General features: G+C 44.1%; 1 protein-coding gene across 1 annotated transcript in view; it reads right to left on the bottom strand.

Moving 5' to 3' along the window:
• The window catches only part of CRIM1 (cysteine rich transmembrane BMP regulator 1), a 206,194-nt gene that overhangs the window by 184,330 nt on the left and 4,619 nt on the right, over window positions 1–17,245 (bottom strand). Inside the window, exon 4 of the mRNA XM_009637026.2 lies at window positions 1,987–2,160. Within this exon, the coding sequence (XP_009635321.1) occupies window positions 1,987–2,160 (174 nt within the window). The remainder of the gene's footprint in view (window positions 1–1,986; window positions 2,161–17,245) is intronic.

The raw sequence follows: 17,245 nt of genomic DNA, 5'->3' as shown, positions 1-17,245 counted from the left end.
AATTACAGAGCAAAACACAGCAGGCAGATTTGACTGACGACAGCTGTCAAATGCAGACAAATCAAAACTATGCTATGACTTCTGTCCTTCTATTAGGAAATACGGGTGGATTTGACTTCAAAAGAGTCCTCGATGGTAGGGTTTGATAGTCTGAGGATGAAAATGCAAATTCCCATTCTTACGAGTTAAAGCTGGAGTGTTGTAACACTCAAGTTGTAACTGCCAGATTTCTGGTATTCAAGGGTACCGTTGTGGTTTCATCACTTGCATCAACTATCCTTCCTATCTCTGAAAGATTAAAAAAAAAAAAAAAAAAAACCAACAGGTCCTAAACTCTTCTACTGGTGTCCTATAGTCTGAGGCTTTGGAAGAACACCCACCCCACTCCCCCCAAAGAAAAAAAAAACCAAGAAAACAAATAAACAAAAAAAGGAAGTTACACCTCTGAAAAACATTTGCACCATTGCTGTCATACCAGACAGTTTACACGTAGAATATTGTTACCTCATGGCTAAGCTTAAAATGCTATTCTTTTAAAAAGGGGAATTTAGCCAAAACAAGAGGTTGCTGAAGGCAAGCGACTCAAAGAATCAACCTGCTTTAGCTTTGCCACACCACAAACTAAGCCCATCTCTTCCAAGCCTGCAAAAACCAAAAAGGCATCCCACAGCAGATTTTCTTAGCGAGTTAAACACAGGACACATCGTGCTGCCAATAGAAGCCCTTTTGCTGAACTACTACAGACTTAGTCACATCTTCACAAGTAAAGGAAGAAGTGGTGAGTAAGGTTACTTAAGAACCCGTATATGCTACTGCCCGCTACTACAGCAACAAAGAAGAGGCCAAAGGTTGTGCCTTTCCTCTTCCTGGAACTAAAAAAACCACAAAAAAACCCCCCCACACAAAGCACTTGTATGGCTTTAGTGACCAACATCATGACCGCCGATAATGAACGTGTTTCTGCCAACTACATTTTTTCTCATGAGATCTCCTTGTTTAAAGTCTGTTGCTTGAAAACAATTTTCCTACAACAAAAAGGAGTATGACAGATGACATCAGATCACACTTTAACTCCAAGACAGTAACTTTAAATATGTTAGTAGCCTTATAAATACATTCACTTTTGCAATATGACTTTTAACATTGGTTTAAAGCAGACTAATTAAGCAGGTTCACACCACTAATCAACTTTTGCGTGTTCCTGGACACTTTGGAAAATAAACAGTAATTACAGCATCATAGAAAGGACCCAAGATCAAACCTTCACAATACACCTTCACAAATGTTCAGAATACACCATGGGAATTTCATTCCAACAGGATATATTTGAGCTAACTCGTTTCTAGTTCAGCTACACGCAACAAAAAAAACCAACCCAAAACACCAAAAAACCCAAACAAAAAATCCATCATGTATGCATGCAGAAGCATAAACATATGTTTGCATTAGGCAATGCAAGTCTATTCAAAGGAACATGGAAACTGGAAAATGAGCATTAAAGTAATGCTATATTATGTAAACCTGAAGGAAATAGCAATTCATGCATTCATGTAAGAAAAGATACAAGTATAATCAACAACTACTCCTTTTTCTATGCCCTTGCTATTAAAATCCACTATGTTTAGTCACGGTTCAGTCGCATCAATACATCTAAGGAGAGTTTTCCACACTGCTTTACAGCTGAAGATACGCTAAGGTAGCTACCATGAACTACAAACAGAACGGTTTTAGTCTTAAAATCTGCAAACATCGTAACCCACAAAGCACAAAGCGTTAGTTTCTTCCATTCTTGAACCTACCCAGTTGGAAAGCCAAGCTTACTGAAGGCCTATCTTCCTTTAAAGCATACCACTGTCTTCTGAAAAGTGTAAGACCACAGGTCTCAAACTACCCAAGTCATCCTAAGGCACATTAAATTAGACCCTAGCTTTTCACCAAATGCACAGAAAAATTACTAACTCTGAATTACTGAAGACAAGTGCTTACCTTCAATCCTTTTTAAGGCCGACAGGCAAGTATCCCGGCTTGGAAATTCGAATGGATTATTACAGGTCCGAATGGTGTCACATTCGCATTTCCCGTTGATTATGTTACAACCTGTTATAAGGTTTTCATTGCACGGTTCAAATCCAAGAAGCTGATCATCATCCCAGTTTTCATCTAAAATAAACAAACAGACTCGCTCACTATTGGATTTCGGCTGCAGGATATAAATTCAGCTGCTTTGGAGTTGGGTGCGATTTACTTCAAGTTCAACATCGTGCTAAACAGAAGATAACAGATTAAAAGAAAATAATGGATTAATCTAAATGGTGGGATTTGCCAAATACCGGGTTTCGCAGCTGTTCTATTGCCCATTTTGCTCCAGCTACTGGCATTGTTTACTTCCATCTGTGTGAAAAACTATGATGTTCTGGGGAAAAGCATAGTTGTATTACAAATGAGTGCTATTCTAACGGAAATAGCTTGTACAGATACTTGAAGTTATATTTATCATGGAAGTGAGAACATTGGACAGAATCTGCAGCTGTTATAGAAGTCAAAATTGAATCAGAAAGAGAACATTTTTAAACCCAATGAAAAAATACATCACACACAATTCACTCCACAGAGATAACTTTTTATTACAAAAATACTGCAAGATGCCAAGCCTTTGATTCTGTAATATGACCAAAAGTGAGTTTTCCAGCACCCCTGGATTGCCATCCACGCTCTAGGAGAATTGCTCAGGCACGTCATGCCCCTTGCTGTCATGGGGCAGGGGGACAGGCAGGCCAGAATGAGTCTCACCACTCAAATAATTCTGCTCCTTTTGAATCAGGCCCATCACATGTGCCTAACTCATAACCCCACTGCCCATTTTCCTTTTAGAAGGAGGCTACGTGCAACGAGATTTTTTTTTTCCCCCTCTAGGAAGCAATAAATCCAGTCGATCCAGAGTTCCAACAAGATTACCAGTCCTACAAAATCTCAGCTTCCTTAGGCCACGTGCACATACAGCGGCATCCCAGCGACATCCCAGTTTAAGCAAGATCAGTCCTGCATAAAAAGCATGTAAGAAAATAAACTAAATATTAGGTATTCTTTGCTATAGAGCACCAGATCATTTTCCAACCTTATGCATCTACCAGAAAAAAAAAAGTACTACAAAACACTCACACGGTCCACTGACTTCTAGCAATGACAAAAGGAACAAATATCTATTTTCAGCCTTTACATCCTTATTCTTTCACAGCAGCTTTCACATTGTGTCTTCTAGCATTTCACCCCAATTTTACATACTATCAACAAGCGAGCTTCCCATACAGACCCTGCCAAGAAACACTTCAAAAAAGGTAAGATGTTTTCCAGCTACGAAGGGTGGGTTTTTCTGTTGTTCTTGGGGTTACCAGAAGCTGTCCTCCAGTACGGGAGCCCGCAGCCAAATATGAACTGTTTGCCATTCGGTAGTCTGACACTCAACAGAAGTCTAAAAACTGAGAGCAAATAACAGTATATGTACAATACACACACACACATATACTGAGGTTGATATGTAAGTACCATCCACCCACAGAAACATGCAGAATATCCGCTCACCTGCAGTTTTTCCTCTTTTGGGGGGTGAAAAAAAACCACCAACCAGCACCTGGAAAGAGCTGTTTCCCAGTCACGTACAGTACACGACCTACAGAAGCGGCACAGCAGACTCTCACAGGCACCTTTCGCCCTGTACGACCGACTGCTTGCTTTCTGTCCTAAGTCAGCAAAGTACCCTGCTGACAAAAAGCACTGAATAAACCACCAAGTCGATTTTGGATGTGAAGAAGGGAACCTCCATGGGAACCTCGTGGCTCTTCTACTCCATAAAAATAGCAAAGGAAGAGTCATCATTAACCCCAGGAAGTAATTTGTCCTTTTTTTTTTTTTTTTTTAGTTAAAGTTAACCTATCATCCCATACAGCAACTGTATCAGTAAAAGTCAAAGGAAGTGTAGAAGTTCCTGAAGAGAAACTATTAAAATTCTTTCAAGAGAAGATGCTGCTTCAGTAGTGCTTGGGACACTTTCATCATGAGGAGGCCATGCAGGCAGAGCCAGGGAAAGGGGGGGGGCAGGGAGAGGGATCATGAGAATTTGGGAGAACAATAACACATCCTGTTTTTGAGAAGCCGGAATACAGCCTGGACAATTTGTATTTTACAAATCGCAGCAGTAATCCACGTAATGACAAGAACAAAAGGGGCTATAGCTACGCTCCAGGATTTGGAGTTTCAAATTCTGGAACCACCGGAACCACAGCTTCACCCAGAACCATCTGAAGAAAATGGTTTGGATTGCTCCTTGTTTCCAACACGCAAGCTCTCCTCCCCTACCACCGCACACAGGCCGGGACCCTCGCCCAGCCTAGCTCCCCAGAGCTGCTCTACCCACCAGCGTCCTGAGACCACTGCAGCACGGGCAGGGGGCAGGCAGACGGCGACAGCAGCATGCCCTTCACAGAATCCCAGAATGGCAGGGGTTGGAAGGGACCTCGGGAGATCACCCAGTCTAACCCCCCCTGTTCAAGCAGGCTCACCCAGAGCAGGGGGCACAGGACACCGTCCAGGTGGGCTTTGAATATCTCCACAGAAGGAGACTCCACAGCCCCCCTGGGCAGCCTGGGCCAGGGCTCGGGCACCCTCAAAGTCAAGAAGTTCTTCCTCACATTCAACGGGAACCTCTTATGTCTCAGTTTGTGCCCATTGCCCCTTGTCCTGTCGCTGGGCACCACTGAGAAGAGCCTGGCTCCGTCCTCGTGATGCCCACCCTTAAGATATTTGTACGTGTTGATGAGATCCCCTCTCAGTCTTCTCTTCTCCAGGCTGAACAAGCCCAGCACCCTCAGCCTTTCCTCACAGGAGAGATGCTCCAGTCCCCTCATCAGCTTTGTTGCCCTCCTCTGGACTCTCTCTAGGAGTTCCTCATCTTTCTTGAACAGGGGAGCCCAGAATTGGACACAGTGCTCCAGGTGGGGCCTCACCAGGGCAGAGTAGAGGGGGGATAACCTTCTGATATCCTTTAAAGCTTTTGCCTTTCCAGCACACCACTTCAGAGCATTTCAGAGTTTTTGCCCTGGGGTATTTCAGCCCTAGATTTTTTTTCAAGGCTGACAGAGAGATCAGCAGAGCCCAGGTTACCCAAGAGCTGCTCGCCCCACGTAAGGTGGGACCCACAGAAAGCAGAGCTGTCCCTTACTCATGGCAGAATGCCTCCATGCGGATGCGCCACAGTGGCACTACTCACAATATTATTCGGTTTCCAGAACAGATTAGTGTTTGATATCTCACCTGCCACCTTCTCATGGCTTTTCAGATGGGAGCAGAAAAGGAGGTACGGAGAAAGCACGCAGCCCAGTACAAGGTGCACCTAAAGTCTTCAGCGCCACGCCTCTCAAAAATTAGCTCAGTAGCCATTAAGAGGATGGAAGAGAAGAGAAATCCCTCAGGGATACTTGAAGACTATACATCTAACACACTGAATCTTGAAACAAGATATTTTTCACTGCTGTGAGTGAATACAAAGAAGTCACATTCAGACGGGAAGAATGCAAATCCAGTTCTAGCCTTGGACATCTTTTACCAGACTGCTTTTCACACAATTTCATTTAGAAACAAGATTTCCATCAATGAAGGAGCAAACGTGTAGCAAGAAAAGAGCTTAGTTTAGCTTAGGAAATCAATGCAAGGTCTAGTGTGATCTTTCATGCAGACTTAAGACTCCTCCTCCTAGTCGATTTTGTCTTTTTATGAACACAAGTTAAAGGCCCTGTTAAATGAAGACTTATTTATCACTCTGGGTAAACCCTCAGAAGTCGCATCAGCATAGGCAGAACAAAACTCCTCGGAAAGAAAGGTACAACCACAAGAAAGTGCTCACGTGAGCTAAAGGGATGAACCCCGTGTCTCACTTCAATTCAACACTTTAGTTACTTGATGCAAAGGCACCCAGTGCTCATCTTGATGCAGAGAAACGGAGGTCCAGTACAGACAGCATGCTTGTTCCTTTGGAGGCCAGCAATATTTCAGCTGACAATGGAAGCGTGTCTTGGACAAAGTCTAGGCTCTGTGAAGCATATAACCTAGCCTCTATTACTCCCAAAATCCTCATGCCCTGCAGACTGTTCCAAAAAAACCAAACTTTTACACACCAGTGATTTGGAGACCTGGGAGAATTCATGAAAAATTCCAGACTGTAGCCCAAACATTTTCCCGCATCCTCCGATTGACCTCCTCTGTGCCTTCCTTTTCAGGAGAGCGCTCTTTCACGCATACCTCTCAGAAGCCTGGATGATATCAAGGAAGAAATTGAGATATAATAATTTATGAATGCTTTACTTCTCTGCAAGCAGGGTTGACAAAACCCAAATGTAAGAATCTAAGAGCCCCTCAAACCTCAGTATGCGCATCCTATCCATGAGCCGACTTCTAGGACACCTAAAAATACAAAAATCAAGTAGGCGTTCAACTTTCTTACATTTTTAGAAAGAATCCAGCTGAAGAGCAGCCCAAGCAAACTTGTTAGTTTTCATCCAAACTGATCTTAGTTTAGCTGCAACTTCCACCATCTCGTTGTGCTGGCATGATCAGGCAGGGGCCAAAAACAGAAGGGCTACTCTTCTGGCAGTCCTGAGCTGAGGTGGGGCTGTTGTTAGACAGCCACTCAATTACCTTTTGCACGCACGCCTAGAAGCGGTTCAAACGCTCCCAGCAGGCCAATAACTACAGACTGTAAGTCACTCTCAAATAATTTCTATCTACATGCAGTTGCCCACTCTTGCCAGCTCGTTCAGGCAAGTTCCCTTTTCAGACAAAGGAGTAGTTCTGCATTTGCTCAGACCAAAGTTGTCTTGGACATAGTACTTCTTGAATTCTTCTGAGCGTGCTTTCATACCAGAAGGAAACCATGGGAGGCATCATGTTAATCCCACACTTTACTTTTTTTTCATTTTCTCCCATCGTTTATATAATCACTTGCTTTCTGCAAAGAAAATGTTTCAGCTTGCTAACAATGCAAGCACTGCTCTGGGTTGCTGAACTTCCAAGTCCTGTCATAGCATGCATCTAAAGCAGGGAAGAGGATTAAGGCATTAACAAGTTGAACAAGAGGTCCTTGAACAACAGGTCCGGTCTGGGAAAGTCTGACAAACGTGTCTCTGGTAAGCGGCATTCCATCACTTCTTCCGTGCCAAACCCTACGTACCAGCATTCACAACACAGCACCGCCACAGCGTGCGAGGCGCGATGCTGATGACCGGAGCAGCTAGGTCCTCTCCACCTGAAGAGCTGCTTGTGTTTCCAGAAAAACTATGAGAAACTAACTCAGAGCCTTTTCTTTAAAAGCACACAGTAGCTCACTATAGTTGCATTTATCATCCCCGTATGCAAAGGATCATCTCAAAACAGGCACAAGTTAAAAGTACAAGAAAAGACCTTTGTGGAGACTCCTCCATTGCTTAAATTTTTGCTTTCCCTTCCTCCAAGTCCCCAATTCTTTCTGCCCACCACAGAATCTTCTCTTTTGTGCCCCAACCTTTCTCTTCCTTTCTGGACACTTAATTTGTATCAGCTGTTTTTTGGAAAACTATACGCTACTCCTTCACTGTTTATAAAGATAATGCATCACCTCAAACCAGCAAGCAACACACTGGAATGGTCACTAAAGTATCACTGTTGAAAACTAATATACAAACATCGCACCCACGATAATCTTAAACTACAGTTGAGAGGTGAGGGGGTAAACATAACTGGAGTGAATTAAACGCAAATTATGGGAATTCACTCAACTGCAGCATGTTACTCAGCTATTTCTGCCTTTTTAAAGTATGACAGGTTCTCAGGATGCTGAAAGAGCAAAAAGACCATCAAATAGATTGCTGATCTGAAAGTGAAACAAAGTCACATCTTAGACTCTTGCATGCTTTTAAATCCTGTATTTGAAGGAGGAGAAAGAACGGGTTTCACAATGGCACAGAAGTGACCGATACTGAGACTGGCGCTGCCCTCTGGGAAGCAGGGAGAACCTTTCAGAAGCTTCTCCATCAAACCAGACCCAAGGTCTGAGCCCCGCTACGCCAGCACACTGGTATGCACAACAGCATTCTCCAATCAGTGGTACTCATTAAGATGGTATGAGACTCTGAAAGGATTCTAAAGGACTTTCTAAAATAAAAAAAAAAAATATTAAAAAAAAAAAAAGGAAATACTTCTTGCCAGTAGGCTTTGGCTTGTCTTTGAACGGGAAAAAAGAACGATGGAAAGGAAATTCATGTTTTGGAGGAGCTGAACAATAGAAATGACTAATCACCACTAAAGAATGCTTGAAACCCAGCCCCGGACCTTGAAAAGCAGCAGAAGGGAAAGCTAGCCTTGAAGTGAGTTTGAGCTCATGTGCTGGCTGCAATCCTCTCCCCTGTCGCAACTTATTCCTTCAGTGAAGTCATGAATCGGGGACCAGAGCTGGCAGAAACTTTTATGGCAAGACACACACAGCCGAGAGTTTTATGATAAAGCAGTTTTTCCACCTTTTGGAAGGGTCCACTTTCCAAGTTCAAACCTTCACACGGAACACACATCAGCGCAAAAGGGCTTTGCAGCTTCCTGATGAAATTTCTAATCAAAGCTAAAAAGCAAAACCGTACCGTAACATTTAGATACCTCAGGAACACCACACGTGTAAGGCTTCTCTCAGATTTGTCTGCCTGCTTTACCTTATCCAAACTAGAGCGTGGATCTCAGATGATCAAATTCCCAATACAGCGAGAGAAAGAGATTCACTGCAGCAGCTCCATGAGGGTCAAGGCAGTTATTTCATACTAAGGAATGCAGAAAGTATTTAAACAAACCAGCTTTCCACACAACTATCAGAAACTCCACAGAAGCCATGAGGAAAACAAGGAGATAAACGGAAGCATTAGGAGAAGCATGTGACATGGACAACTATTTCAAGTTTAAAGCTTTCCCTTGCCCACACTGTCTGCAATATTTCAGTTCTCCAGGTACCCCCCCCCTTTTTTTTCCTGTGTGTTTTGGGTGGGTGTGGGTGTGTTTTCTTTGGCATTTGTTTGCTTTTTCAGACTCTCTCTATTAGGGCTCACCCCAACAAGACTGAATGATATTTCCAATAGCCTTCTGCCCCAAAGGTGGTCTGAAATGATAAAATAGTTTTGAAGTCTGACCCCTCGACATTTAAGCACCTGAAAAAAAAAAAAAAAAAAAAAAAAAACTTGCAAATAAGTTATTTTAATCTTATGACCAGAACCACGTCTGGTTTGTAAATAGTTGACTGAAAATATTGCACAGTGTCCCATGGTTTAACTGGTCAGACACAGGCTCGTGCCAGTCCTCCCCTGATTAGAATGAGCATGGACAGCAGCACTTCAGCTGTCCTAGCAGATTTTCCCTCTAGCTCTAGAAAACTCTTTATTGCTAAAGCCTTAGGAAAGGGCCAAACCTTCGTACTCATTTTCCAAAGGAGGCTAAAATTCCTTTCCCCCCCCAACCCAGTTGCTCACTGGCCCCAGATGCTTCAGAAGCAGCATGCATCAGCTTCCCTGCTAACAAGGAGCTGGCAGCTTGCGGAGGCTGCTCAGCAGAAGCACAGCTGACAGGAGTAGGAAAAAGTTTTGCCCAAACCAAATTCGGGAACAGAATAAAGCAACCTATACCAAGAACGGTCCACACGACTAGAAGAAACCTGGTATCCTAAACCTTAACGCAGCATCACCGAATACCAGAATTACCGGATGTTTCAGAGAAATTACACCCAATTTCTTAGTCACAGAAGACTACAGGAAAACCTCTACATACCCTGGATTGCGTCAAGGCTTTTTTTTTCTTTTTCTAAAGCCTAACTTAGAGATAGACATCAGCTTGAGCCTTTCTGTTCTCAAAGCAGCACATTTTACAGTAGCAGATGTAATACCACTATCGGTATGTCCCCAGCTTCTTATCAACAGCCCATCAACGAGGGGAAGAACCACCTCCACAGGCATACACCCAGCCTTTCTGGAAAACCTCCTGGACAGAACACAACATAGGCTGTAGCACAACCCTCAAGTTTAATTTGTTCCAAGGATAAGTGACCCAACAGAACGGGCTCTCTCAGATTCAGAAACGTTACACTTGCTAGATTTTCCACTAATTAAAAAAAAAAAAAAACCAACACCTCAAGCCTACCAATGTCAAGGCAGCTGGCTATAGAAGGCTTTAGGTTTTGGAAATGAGTAAGAACATGGGAATGGGTGCACGCCAGCAAGCCCATGCTTTTCCTCCTGTCCACCACCCTGTGCTCTCCTGTTTGTTTCCTCACTGGAAGACTTGCACGCTCATGACCCACAGGGTGTTAATGTGATTTGCAGATTCTGAAGTTAAGTACCCAGTCCACCCAGTGAAAGCTGCTGGGGACCGAATACTGCCTCTGGTAAAGGCGGGAACTGCTTCCATTCATCTCCCTGCATTACTAAGGGCTTACTTCCTCCAAACATGGCCAAACTAGTCTGTTTAGACTAGAGCTCCCTCAGGGACCATCTTTTAATCCCTATGCTTATGTGGAATTTAATCTAGATAGCCTTTATACAAAGTTATCTTTCCATCTTAGTTTATATTGCTATGTCTCTCCATACACATAAGCTTTCTAGCTTGGTATCAGTCATCTTCCAAATTGCACGCATACGTACCAAAAGGCAGAGTTAAAAGGTAAGGTTGTCAGACTTCCCAACTGGTGCCACCTGAAGTCTCAGGCGAAACCCTGAATTCACTACTTCCAAGTTTACGTTCCCTGTGGATTAAACGCATTCTCAAATGAAAGCAGCTTACAAGTCACAAGAGACATTCAATAGTTCACTTCTGCAAAGTCTTTAATCCATTAAAACAGAGAAACATTTGGTCCTATCCGCAAGATGCTATAAACTTTACTTACTGAGATGAAGAACCCTTGAGGGGGGTGCAGAGGAAGGAGGGGAAGAGGGAGGCATTTTTGAATCATAGAATGTCTTGGGTTGGAAGGGACCCCTAGAGCCCATCCAGTCCAACCCCCCTGCAGGGAGCAGGGACACCGCTAACCACATCAGGTTGCCCACAGCCCCATCCAACCTGGCCTGGAATCTTGAATGTTTCCAGGGTTGGGGCCTCCACCACCTCTCTGGGCAACCTGTTCCAGTGTTTCACCACCCTCAGTGGAAAGAATTTCTTCCTTATATCCAGTCTAAACCTACCCTGCTTCAGTTTAAACCCATTACCCCTTGTCCTGTCACAGCTGGCCCTACTAAAAAGATTTTCCCCACCTTTCCTATAGGCCCCCTTTAGGTACTGAAGCCTGCTCTTCTCCAGGCTGAACAAGCCCAACTCTCCCAGCCTGGCCTCATAGCAGAGGGGCTCCAGCCCTCGGATCATCACCCCAGGGCAGGTTTGGCTTCTGGGCTGCCAGCGCCCATGGCCGGCTCATGGCCAGCTTTTCATCCACCAGCACCCCCAAGTCCCTCTGGGCAGGGTTGCTCTCCATCCTTTCTTCCCCCAGCCTGTACTGATACTGGGGGTTACCCCAACCCAGGTGTAGGACCTTGCACTTGGCCTTGTTGAACCTCATGAGGTTCACACAGGCTCCAGCTTGTCCAGGTGAACCATATTAATGGATTAATTATTGCATAATACACCTGTCAGTCAAATGACATTTTGGTTGACTAAATAGTATGCAAAAAGCTAAATTATGCAAGTATTCTTGAATCAGCTAGAGGGTGCTTAAAGCAGCAAACATGCCTAGGGGTGCAGAAATCACTGACAAGTTTGAAGGTAGTGGGAAAAAAAATAAATCTTAATAAGCAGCATGATTTTGGGAAACCTGATGAAATAACCATTTCCTGCAGGGAGAAATTCACATCAGCAGAGGATGCTTGACAAAGTCATGTGAGATCAAATGGTTTTAAAAAAAAAAAATAAAAATAACTGAGAGTATTCCTCTTAACAGGAGTTAAGAGATTTAGTCATTCAGCCTATCCACAGTGAGATTGCCAGTTTTAAACTAACTGCGCTGATCCACAACAGCAAAAACCTACGAATTCCTGCATCAATATCCTTCCTCATATCTGTTGGGCTTTTCCATTTCATTTTTGTTGAAATATTGGAACCAAGTGATTTCTAAAATCAAAACACGATGCCCAGAAACAGAGAGGAAGCCATTTCCAAGTCAAATAGGCACCTGATCTAATTCAAATTCCATGTCACACTCAAAGTTGCATGTTCTTACCGATGTTGAGATTTCGGCATTGACACAAGCCAGAGCAGAAACCGCTTACAAATTATCCAGCCTGTGCATAAGAAGCCAGCGTGTGCCCAGTGTTTCCTGCAGGGTGGGCGAAGGGGACTGTTACACATGGTCAAGACTGGCATAGCAGACACCAACCACTCACCATCAAAGCATTACTTCCCATTCCAGTTTCACAAGTTTCAGTAATTTTCATCTTTTTTTTTTTTTCTTTTTTTTGACACCCTGAATAACTTTTCCATTTTTTCTCCCAATGGTCTGGCTTGCTGGCAGTTACCAAACCAAGCATTTTGATCGTCTTCAAGCCAGCAGTCATTTGGGGCACCACTTAATACTGATTAAGTCCCCAACAGGATCATCAGTTCTAATGCTTGATGATAGTGGAGGAAGTTCTCCATACACAGGTGGACATCGGAACTATTTGGACATTTCCCCAGCCATTCGCTACATAACAGAGTAAGAAAAACAAACAAAAACGTTAAGGAAACAAACAAAAACGTTAAGGAAACAAACAAAAACGTTAAGGAAACAAACAAAAACGTTAAGGAAAGTGGGCAGCACTATTCCCATCAAGCAGATAAGAACCACCAGGTTACCTTACCCACATGCGACTTCTAAATCACTTCAACATCAGTAATTGGCGCTCAAAGCAAAACACCACCTGATCTTTAGGGGTCTGGACTGCATCACAGGCAAGAAGTCAAGCACGTTGTATAGAAGTCTGTTGGGGGAAAAAGCCTCATGTTCTAGCCTTTGGGTCCATGGACCCATTAGATACAGAGCATGGGACCAAAACCCACTGAAAACACGGTTCAACCAAGGGTACGAGCTACAGAAGTTACAAGCAGCAGCACTGCTCATGATAAAAATACTAGCAAGTCTGTAAGCAAGCTGTTATGTCAGAAAAGCAGAACTCCATTAGCAGATGTGTAAACCAGTGCCCCCCCCCCCCCCCCCAAAAAAAAAAAAAAAAAAGCAGCTTATCTCTCCTCCTCCCAATTTTGGAAAAAAAAAACCTGTTTTCAAAACTTCATTTCTTCTCATCAGCTCCAGCTTCACTGTGCTTTGGTTATGTACAATATACTATGCCCTTACGTATCATACTCTATTACAGGTTAGTTCACAGCAGGTTTAAAGGTACGTGTGTGTGGGGAAAGACCCAAGCTCTTCCCAGTGGTGCCCAGTGCCAGGACAGGGGGCAACGGGCACAAACTGAAACATAAGAGGTTCCAGTTGAACGTGAGGAAGAACTTCTTGACTCTGAGGGTGACCGAGCCCTGCCCCAGGCTGCCCAGGGGGGCTGTGGAGTCTCCTTCTCTGGAGATATTCAAAGCCCGCCTGGACAATGTCCTGTGCCCCCTGCTCTGGGTGAGCCTGCTTGAGCAGGGGGGTTAGACTGGGTGATCTCCCGAGGTCCCTTCCAACCCCTCCATTCAGTGATTCTGTGCAATTCTCCCCACTTGTCCCAACAAGCGGTCAGACACACCGTACTGCCCCAAGCTCCCAACAAGCTGCAGTTCAGTGGAAGAGACTAGGACTAGCAAGTAGGGCAAGCTTCTACCACCATCCTAGAGGATCAACCCACATACTTCCTGATACTTGCCTGAAATCCACTACAGTGGCTTTCTCCTGGTCCCAAGGGAACCCTGGTTCAGAAGCTACAGACTAGGCAAACAAGCCTCAAGTATTCAAGGCAAGCCTTAAATTAGCTACAGTACAGCAATAACTGTACTCCCCCCCCCAAAAAAAAACCCAAACCAAACCCCACTAAACCCAACGCAAAAACCCCAAACAAGGTACTACACACTACTGGTAAGCTACTGGAGCAGAACTACCTTCTTTCAATGGCTACCTAGAGGCTAACTTATATAGAAGTATATTCTTAAAGGAATCTAAGGACACAGTAAAGCTAAGTTGCGTTAACTTTGCATTTCAAGTATATACCACTAAAACTTATGTTTCTATTAGACAGTTAAAAATAATATCAGCTCCTTTTCAGCATTATTTCATATGCTACTGTTATGCCTTAGCAGAGTTTAGCAAAGCAATCAAGGCCTCTCCATCTAAGGGCACCAGAAATTGGGGACACGTTGACAGAAGCAAGAAAAGAATTGTCGCAAGAAACGCCTTCACAGAGTAACAGAACTTCTTCAGCAGAGCTTTCCCAAGGCTTTCTGACTCTCCAGAAGGCAGGAGCCCTGCCCAGCCAGACTGCTGCAGAAGCCAAGGTTAATGTGTTTCTGGAGGACTCTAGTCTAATTAGGGGGTGGCCCTAGGTTTACCTTCAAAGGCAGAGAGCAAGTGCAGTCCCTGCTTTGAGCTCAAGACTTCTGAATGCTTAAAGAGTGTTTGGAAGTGGCCATAAGGCTCTCGACGCCTCACTGCACCACGCCAGCAGCATCCCTGTAAAGCCAACAGAGAGGCTGGAGATGTTTATAAAGTCTCTCAAGATTGCCCTTTGGGAGAAGTACCCGCCCGCGCCGGGGGAAGCTGACCTCAGAATTATTCTTTACCAAGAATGCAACGACATTCAGGAAGGGGATTTACATACTTCAGGATCACACCACAAATGGAGCCTTAGAACTGCATAAGGATGTGAACAGTTAAGGAGGCAAGATGAACAAAGACTTCCTTCAGGTTTTAGAAGGATAAAGAAGAGAACCCAGAATCAACAACAGATTTCATTAATAAGCACTGGTTTAACAAAGACTGCTCCGTTTCTAGTTTCAGAAAGAGAGGCGACCAGTGACAGATGCCACAGAGACTTCTCCATCAGGCGTTACGGAGTTCACTTACGCCGAGCACGTTAAATACTAGAACTAAAGTTAACAGGCAAGTATTTTTACCTGCTGCAATTCCAGCTCTTCAAGTTTTCTGTAGCTTAGTATGTGTTGATACTCTGAAAAAAGACACTGCTGAAGCTTCAAAAACGATAAAAAAAAAAATGCTTATAACTGTAGCCAGTAGGGGTCATTTCAGTGTAAAAAATTGCAGTGGAAGAAACGGCTAGAGACAGGAAGGAGGGTAAAAACATTAATTTCTGTTCACACAGTTCTGTAAGTCACTTCCATTTCTTACTCCTCGAACTGGGGTAGGAAAGGGTTTGCACTCCTAGTACACTGGATGAAAAAAAAAAAAAATAAAAAAACCCCATAGCCTTTATTCCATCAATGGATAAAGGCACGGCTTAGTACCACTCACACATCAGGCATCACCAGCCTAGCCTGTTGCAAGCGTGCCTGTGAACTGCACAACTGTTTAGGTCCCCACGATCAAAAAAAATAAAGCTAATGGACCTCATTTCAGTCATGGGAGGTAGTACATCGAGTCCCCTTTTTCCTCGCTGCCACCCCTCGTGCACAACACACACCATAAAGAACACCACGTTACTTCTGTCGCTTAGAATGAGCCAGTTGCCTGACAATTCAGTAATAGGTATTCCAGGACTATTTATTAGGCTGACAGTTCAGCTCAGTTGCTTTTCATTTACGAGAAGGAAAATTAAATAGATAACTTATCTCCCTGGCTGTTCCTATAGGGACAGCTGGAACTAGTTCCTAACTGCAACACTAATTGAAACGCAACCTTGCCAACGAATGCTTCATACGATTTTCAACAGTAGATGGGACGTGTTACGAGTTGAACTACAGCAACGTACAGATTGCATCACTTCAAAGGAATGAAATACTCCTAAACTGCCAGAGCCGTCCGTACTGCGATACAGTAAGGGAGTTGGAACATTAAGGCATTTAATGACTGCAGGCTTTTAGTTCCTTTAACCAAGGTGGGGGAGGCTGTTTAAGCCGAGCTTTTACTTGAAAACATGCAAAAAGAGAAACCCATTCCAAACCAGGTCGGTTCCTCTTTGCTTGTACTCTGCTGTTTAAGAAAGCTTTTCCAATACATATTAAAAATAATAATAGAGAGGCTACAGCAACATACGTATTCAGCAACACGGTGTCGACCAAGGGCTTCAAAGTAGTTTAGGGCCATTTTGAAGGGTTTAACAGCAGAGCCTTTAACCCTGGAGCCGGGTCCTACCCAAGCAGCAACTGCGGAGGCTGAGGGCACTGGTCCTCGTACAGGCGGGACACAGCACCCTGCTCCGCTTTTGGGTTGCAATTTCTCTGCGAGGGAGGCAGACGGAGTTTTAAACTAATCCTGAGCGCCAGGCCCAGGGTTAGCTGCCCGCTAAAAGGGACGGGGTTTGGCACTCTCAAACCAGCGCATCATTTTAAATGCAAGTTGGTAGTGTTTTTGGGTTGGTTTTTTTTTTTTTTTTTTTTTTTTCTTTTTTGGACAGATGCTGCCTCACCAGCTCGCCGGACTTTCTACTGCCCTCTACCCGCCGAGAGGGGACCACCTCCCTCTCTCCTTTTCCAGAATTGTCGAAGCTCCCGCTCCGAGTCTCACATACATTTATACATATCCCAAACCACTGGTTATTTGTAATCTCTTTACAGCGCCATGTTTTCCCCTGAACTTGGGGGGGGGTTGGTGGGAAGAGAGTTGGAGGGAAAAGAAAAAAAAAAAAACACTAAAAAAAAAAAAAAAAAATTGTCTTTGGTCTTTTGTTAAATTACATATACATCAAGAATTAATCTGAGGGACTCCAGATACAAAATTTGAAGGGGATACAAAATTTGAAGGGGAGGGAGGGAGGGATAGGAACTCCTTTCGCATTTCATCGCGATCCATCACCTCGCAAGCAGCAGAAGTGACTCTGAGAGGAGTTTTGCCGTGGGGATTTCTCCTTCCCCTCTTGATGCTCCAGCAGGGAAAAAGCCATCCCTTATCATCCTGTACCGAGGCGGGGGAAGATATTAAGTGACAGGAACAGGAAGGAAAACTTTCCAACAGATGATCAGCCTTTGTGTTTCCTTACAGAGGAGGGAATCCGGAACCAGGCATCCAGGCGTGCACGGTTTGACCTCCGCCGAGATTCCCATCTGCCAAACCTTCCCCCCC

The sequence above is a fragment of the Egretta garzetta genome, unplaced genomic scaffold (genome assembly GCF_000687185.1).
Source record: "Egretta garzetta isolate BGI_Z169 unplaced genomic scaffold, ASM68718v1 scaffold130, whole genome shotgun sequence".
NCBI lineage: Eukaryota > Metazoa > Chordata > Aves > Pelecaniformes > Ardeidae > Egretta > Egretta garzetta.
The sequence above is the reverse complement of the archived record's forward strand: the minus strand, read 5'-3'. Positions and strand labels throughout refer to the sequence as shown.